This window comes from Cyprinodon variegatus, unplaced genomic scaffold, assembly GCF_000732505.1.
Source record: "Cyprinodon variegatus isolate N-32 unplaced genomic scaffold, C_variegatus-1.0 Scaffold868, whole genome shotgun sequence".
NCBI lineage: Eukaryota > Metazoa > Chordata > Actinopteri > Cyprinodontiformes > Cyprinodontidae > Cyprinodon > Cyprinodon variegatus.
Window position 1 is genome coordinate 25,532 of NW_015151321.1, and position 7,580 is coordinate 33,111.

The window sequence follows — 7,580 nt, forward strand, 5'->3', positions numbered from 1 at the left end:
CTCTGTTCCTTTCCCTCATTAAAAAGTAGCCTACTGTTTAATACCTGCTCGTGGAGTAATGTGAGCGATGCTTAAGGTTTAAAGAAAAATTATTTGGTTGACGTTTTGCGGATGGAATATGCGGGAGATGTTGAAGTTTAATAGTAATTAAAAAAAAAAAACTTCAGTGAATTATCCGTCTACTCTTCTCGACGTCACGCGCGTTGATGGCTCACCCGCACCGCGACTATAAATAGAAGCGCTTTCCCCAGTGACGCGCCAGCACACTATTCAGTCTGCGTAGTAGTGTTCAGCTCCTAAAGGTTTAAAAATATGGAAAGCGGCTCTAGAAAGAAGAGCAGGAGACTTTGCTGTATTGTGGCTGCAGTGGTTCTTCTCCTAATTATTGCAATCGTTTTAGCAGTGATCTTGAGTCCCAAAGACTTTAAAAGCACCTTCATGCAGAGATGCAAGAACTTCAATGGGTGAGTGTTGCATTTTATTCTCATGTGTATTTTCTAGATACCAATTTAACAAACCAAAACATCCAAAAACAAATTCAGAGTTTAAAAAAAGTTTCCATTATTATCCTAAAATCAGGAGTCACAGACCAGACTAATAAATAAAAATGCTATTTAAAGCATCATGCATCTGTTCTACCAAGTCTAAATACTCTTTAATATTTGTTTCTTTCTGTCATCTCACCTTATCTGTGCTGGTTACCTGCAGAAATTTCCTCAACAGGTCAGTTAGTAGATTACCAGCAGAACATCAGACATTATCTAGATTTTATTAGACATTACATTACTAGACACTATCTAGTTTTATTTTACTGGAAACTGGATAGATGTCTGCAATATGTTATTTTTCTCTATCCGGAAACATACTAAGGGTGACACCCATACTGAACTTTCAATTTTTAATGCACCAGTTTCCCCTTTCAGAGAGAAAGCAAACAGATTCTTAAGCTACTCCTGGTTTTATTGGGGGGAAAAAATGTGTTTAAAAGTGTTCAAAAGCATCTACTTTGCTTGAGTTTAATGTAATGCTGTTGTCACTTAGAAGAAAAACATGAAATTGAACATTAAATGTTAGTCCTGCTGGATAACACTGCATCCGGTCAGAGTTATCAGATTTATCACAGATGCACTATGGTGTTGTATCTGAACCACAGCATTTAAACTCATGTATCCCTTCTTGTCTTTCAATCAATTCAAAAACCTTTTTTTTTTTTTTTTATCTCTATTACATCTTCAGCCTTTGCCCTACTTTAGTTTTCCTTTTTCAGCCACAGAAAAAAAGTTAATTTCTGCCTCTCTGTCCTTTAGTTTATTTATTTATTCTCCATTTTTTTTGTCAGATGAAAACACACTTCAAGTGAAAACATTTACACCAGGGCTCACCTATAGCTCATGAATATGTTGTACTGCTAATAAGTCGGTAGTGTTACAGGAAATGCCGCAGTTGCAGAAGTGTTGCACTGCAGAAAGAGCGGTGAGAGTTCACTTTCAACCCCAAAGTGCACTTTTCCACTTCCTTTTGCTCCTTTGATGTTTTCATCAGAGCATCAGGCTCACCTTACTGAGTTGATGCAGCAATGGCCCCATTATTATATATTTTTTTACAGTTTGATGCTAATTCTTGACTTATTCCAGCTTTTTATGATGATGACCTTTTTTTTCTGAATGACAATAACATGAAATATAAAAACTTTGCTGATGGTTTGCCCTGGTCGATGTAGGAATTTAGCATCACTGAAGAGACAGTAGAGAGAAAGAGAAGGACGCTTGCCAGAATGAGGAGCCCAGCACTGAGATTGAACAAGAATCTGAGAAGTAATTGTGAAGACAAAACCTGCTACACTTTTCTGGAATCTTGACCAAATATTCAGTTTGGTTGGTGAAAAAATGCACTACACTTTAAGATAACTTTAGTTTCACTAACCCTGCATTTAGATGAGTAACAGTGAATCAATTGTCTCAAAGGGCGATGGGCTGTGACCAGGGTGTTCCTTCCTTTCACCTGATAAATGCTGGGATAGACTCCAGACAAAAGGAAAACACTTATCACATCAGAAAAGGAATTAATAAATCAAGCAGTAGATTGAAGCTCTTAGATTTAAATGGTGCAGTTTGCAGCAGTTGATTCTACAAATGGGGCAGTCAAAGCTTTGTTTGGTAGTTGATACATGCACCTGGACCATGGTCATTTATTCCATTTATTTAATGTTTTGGTGTGTAAAAGAGCTGTTAATTTTAAATAATTACAGCATAATGAGGCCTTTCTGTTTTAATCAACTTGCCTGAGTGAGAATAGTCAGTTTCAAAGTGTAATACTGCTGAAACAGTCATTATACAGCAGTTGCTTACAAAAACGGCTCCACCTTTCATATGAAGACAAGAAGCCAGCACCTCCCTGGTAGTTGCAAAAACAGGAAACCAAAGAACCATCTGTGAAAGCTGAGACCTTTTAATGAACCCAGATCCGTTGAGTATGAATGAGGTCAAAAAGGGTTATATTTAAAATGGTTGAATTACACCACAACTGTCTACTTTGAAACGTGCAGAATTGGTTGATAGCTTAGATACAAAGTACGTACTTTGAGAAATATGTGAAGCGTTTTAAAAGCTGAACTTTAATCTTTTATCTCCAGGAATAACTGTGCAGCAATATGGGATGCGTTTCAGAAAGCCTATGTGAACCGTGATCAATGTGATGTTCCCCCAGAGGCTTATGACAGCCTTATTGAAGCAGCCCCTTTGGAAACGTCCTGCAACAGAGTAACACAGATTTAATAATTTATTTTAATTCATTTATTCTTTTTGATCAGAACTACACAGAATGATGATGTGAATGTATCTGACGGTGTTCTGATTATTGTGTTTGCAAAAGATGATGTTCTGGAGCAAAACAAAGGATGTGGCCCAAGACTTAGCTGCGAAGAAGAACTGTTCGACTCTGGAGAGGACCCTGCTTGGATCTATCTTGGATGGCCTAACATGGTGTGGAAAGAGGGGCAGTAATGGTAAGAATACTTATAATTTAGTCACAGTTTTGTTTGTGTTTACTTCTCTACTCTCATGACATGAATATTACCCCATCTAAATGACATATTAAGAATCTTATCTCGCCTTTGTCTAAGGTAGAAACAACTGAAAAAACTGACTATATCTTGGTTTTTGTTGTAGAAACCCTTACTGAGGGTTGTCCTAAATGGGATGATTGTGTGAAAAACCCTGTTCGCTCCTTTTGGAACAGAGTCTCCGCTGCGGTGAGTCAAGAAGAGCACCGTATTACATATATGTTGCTCGAAAAATATCCAAGCTCGGGTTGAGTGGGGGTATGTGCTACAGTTTCACCCCATGTGACGTTGCAGTTCTCTCCTGAGAATGATGTGAGGAGAACAGAAAAAGGCCTTCATCAATGAGGCTTTGTTTGGGTCTCCATGGAGCCACATCGCACAGCTCTCTCCTGACTGAACAGCTGCCCACACATTTAGCTATGCTTTGGTGCAGTTGCAGAGACACAATCCTCAGGCAATCTACCTCAGGCAGTTATTTATCAGGTACACCTTGCTAGTACCTGGTTGGTTCCGCCTTTTGCCTTCAGAAACGCCTTAATCCTTCAGGTATTCCATCAAGGTACTAGAAAGATTCCTTAGAGAGTTTGGTCCATATCAGTGTGATAACATCACGCAGATGCTGCAGATTTGTCACCTGCATATTCACATCTCAGCGCTGCTCTATTGGATTGAGATCTGGGGACTGTGAAAGCCATTTGAGTACACTTATCTCATTATCATGCTCTAGAAACCAGTCTGAGATTATTCCGACTTTATGAAAGGACTATCCAGCTTGGAGTATCCATATGAAGATATTACACTGTTGTCATAAGCGAATGGATATTGTCAACTTCAGTACTTCGGAAGACTGCAGCATTGACATATGTTTAATTGGTATAAATTGGCCCAAAGTGTGGCAAGAAATATGCCCAAATTCCCTACCATTCAAATCTTGACCAGGCAATGTTTTTCCGATCGTCTATTTTCCAATTGTCTCCAGAGCTTCCTGTTCATAACAGACAGAAGTGGCACCCAGTGGTGTCCTCTGCTGCTGTAGCCCATCCATCTCAAGGTTCCATGTGTTGAGAAGAGACGCTTTTCTTCCTTCCAAATGTTGTAAAGAGTAGTTTTTGAATTATGTTGGCTTTTTATCAGCTTGAATCAGTCTTTTATGTTCCCGGAACTTCCGCTTACACGATATCTTATATTTTTCAAGCCATTCTCGATTAACCTGTAGAGATGGTTTTGCCTGAAATGCTCATCTGGCAGCAACAACCAGGCTAACAGTAACCCAACTATGCCTTTATTGTGTGTATATTTTAAGGGTAATAAATGTTTTCTCATCATCCACATGTGAAAAAAGATTCTAAGTTTTCTTTAGCTAAACAATAGATTTAAATTGAGGCTATAACCGTAACTGACCTTTTCATGTAATTTCTAGTTGATGGGGAGATTTCCAGCTACAGCACTGAGGTGCAGCACTGGCTTTTCCTAAAATCAGCCTTGTTAATTCCCGAAACTATGCATGTTTACATTTTATTAATAACCAGAAGATCCCATTTAGATCCTTTATTTTTAATTTTTTTAAACACAGGCAAGTGACCATGATCATCTGACGGAAGATGATTATCTGTGTGAGTCACTTACCTGGTTTAACAGTTCAGTCCATCCTCTCCGTGGAAGGCAGGTTCCAGCCAATAGACTGCGAAATGAGCAGCAGCGCTGAGCTGCCCAGAGAGTGTCCCAGATGCAGCAACCTCAGCGAGCAGGCAGGAACCCGATCCAGTTTAGGGAAACAGACCAGACAGGAACCGGTCTGGAATCTGGGAGTCCACAGCCCGGTCAGGGGTTCCGATCCGCACAGGAATGGACAGATCCAGGGTTTCAGGAATCCACAGAGCGCGAAGAGTTCCATGTGTTAAGCAACGAGCTCAAACAGAAACAAAGGTATGCAGACAGGCAGGCTCAGTTGTTGAGGGACAGAGACAAGTCATGGTACCAGGAATAATTGCAGGAACTTTAAACTGGTCTCTAACTAGCAGTCAGGCTTGTGGAACTTAAAACTAACCTCCCCCGCAATCCTAGTCAAATCTCTAAGGGCTCTGCGGAGAAGGGCCAGAACCCGAGCTCCCCCCACATGCTTAACCAAATCCCTGAGGGCTCGACGGAGAAGAGCCGGGACACGATCACGAAACACGACAAACATTAATCCCCTATCTACTGGCCTCTGGGTACGGAAACATGAACCAGGGACTAAACCAAAACTCATGAAACAAACAATAACTAACAGGCATCAAACAGAAATCGAACAATGATCTGGCCCCGATAACTAGGCTGAACCTTGTATAAAGCAGAGGGAGCAGGTGAATGAGATGAATGATAATTAGAGAGTGGGAAGGGAACGGCAGGTGACTGAAGTGAGTAATTAAGATCAGCTATCAGGACAGATAATGACATTTGCTGGCGCTTCATATATCTATGTTTATTTTTGACAAAACAGAAAAGCAAAGACATTCATTTTGGTAGGATATTTTTTTATTTACAATCAGATTAAAAAGTTTTGTCTTTAAACATTGCAGAACAGAAAAAGTCCAACCCTGACTGTCTATTTGCTGAAGCATTACTGAGTTACATCTGTTACAGATGTATACCAGATGAAAATAATTCATTGGCTAAGAAAACACATGTGAGAATACAAAACTATGTACTTTGGATCCTAATGGAAGGGGATGGTATTTGTTTGCGTGTCTTAGGAAATACACATACTTTCGAAGTGAAACAACTACATTTTCAAGCAAATAGGGTTATTATACTGACAGAATTTTAACTGAGCATAAAAACGTGCTGATGTCCATTAAACACTGTTGTCCCATGTTATTAAAAAAAAAGATTTAAAAAAAGCGTATAAAGCTCAAATTATTTAAACCAAAGCCAGGATTGGATTTCAAACAGCAGCTTAGGATGAACAAGCAATATTAAAATTGAGATCAATGAATGTTTTAGAAAACATAGTGTTAGAGGAAATTAAGAGATTTTCTAGGCACGTGTAATGGTCTGGAGTTACAACTAGTATCTAACAGTAAATGGGAAATATTGCACTGAAAACCAAACCATATTCTCATATTTTTTTTTAAGATTCAGTCCAGCACCATTAGTCAAACGGCAGCGTCAAATATTCTTGTAAACAATTTCAAATAAGAGCAGAAACTGTTTTTTAAGATGTAGAGCCAAATGCTGAGTAAGCAGGATGTTTGAAGTTTGTCTGCAGAATTTTCAGTAAGAACTATTAAATACTGAATCATGCTCTTAAAATCTAAGAGTCTCCTTTTGGTATGAAAAGAAGGCTTCCCCTGAGCAGAGGATATGTGTGCAAGCAATTCTAAAATTTACAGCTGAAAAGTTGAGGTCTGGGGCCTGTTTGAAGGTTGGGATTTTGACACAGCTTACAGATATCAAGTCAGCTTTTATTGTCATTTTCTACATATGTACAAGACATACAAGGGAAATGAAATTACGTTTACTCTCTGCAATATACAAATATACAAGAAATATACAAGACTGACATTTAAAAACTGACATAAAGTGCGGGACATAACAGGTAAGAGTGGTAAGATAAATATAAGTATGAAGTATAAACATTACAATAAAAAGCAATAAAAACAGCAGCAAGAGTTTGTTCCAGGCTGAGGTAGTGCAGGTAAGGTGCAGTCTCTGGTACAGTGTATGTGTGTGTGGGTGTGTGTGTGAGAGAGAGAGAGAGAGAGACAGAGAGAGAGAGAGAGGGGCAGTCTTAGCTTCCTGTCTGCCTGGTGGCTGGAGCAGACCGTGTGGGGAGGGGGTGGAGGGAATCCTGACTTGGAGACATTTGTTACATATCATCCTCCCTCACTAACCATTTCCTTTCTAGGGACTGTTGGATAAAGGCCACTTAAACCAAAATATTTTTAGAGTCACCACAGAAATACATATTGGTCTAATCATACAGTACCATCTAACAGATTTCTTTCAAGACATTTGAGTTTCTTTGCATCTTTTTAACTGTTCCTTTTGATTCTAAGATGTTACATGACTAAAGGGGCAAAATGCATTTAGAAATACCTTTTTCTTGTTGCAGTGATCTTTTAAAAAGGGCAGTACTTTTTGACATTTAACTGTAGTGAGAGAAAAGCTTAATGAATCCAACCTTATTAATATTATGCATTTCACGTCCTAGTTACTGAAAAGGAAAGAAATAACATCATAAAGATATAGTTTTTCATCCACTGTTAAAAACATGTAGTAGAAGAATTACAGAGACACTGCAGTATTGTTTTAAGAACCGAGAGACATTGTTGTGTATAACTCAAGTACATTTTGTGTGCAGTTTGGAGATGCTGCTTGTGGGGATGTCACTGTCATGCTAAACGCTTCCATTCCCACACCGTTCGACCCAAAAAGGTGAGTCTGTCATGTAGCGAGGACAGATGGACCCCGTATTCAAGGAGAGACAGTCAGTAGGAAAGTTCAAATGTTTATTAAATAAAACAAAACTAAAGCGGAG

At 39.0% G+C, this 7,580-nt stretch overlaps 1 protein-coding gene across 1 annotated transcript in view; it reads left to right on the forward strand.

The window, feature by feature from the left end:
• Positions 1–280: 280 nt before the first annotated feature.
• The window catches only part of LOC107099405 (ADP-ribosyl cyclase/cyclic ADP-ribose hydrolase 1-like), a 14,551-nt gene continuing 7,251 nt past the window's right edge, over positions 281–7,580 (forward strand). Inside the window, exons 1-5 of the mRNA XM_015397501.1 lie at positions 281–464; positions 2,633–2,759; positions 2,872–3,004; positions 3,168–3,250; positions 7,404–7,477. Of these exons, the coding sequence (XP_015252987.1) occupies positions 313–464; positions 2,633–2,759; positions 2,872–3,004; positions 3,168–3,250; positions 7,404–7,477 (569 nt within the window). The 5' untranslated portion in view covers positions 281–312. The remainder of the gene's footprint in view (positions 465–2,632; positions 2,760–2,871; positions 3,005–3,167; positions 3,251–7,403; positions 7,478–7,580) is intronic.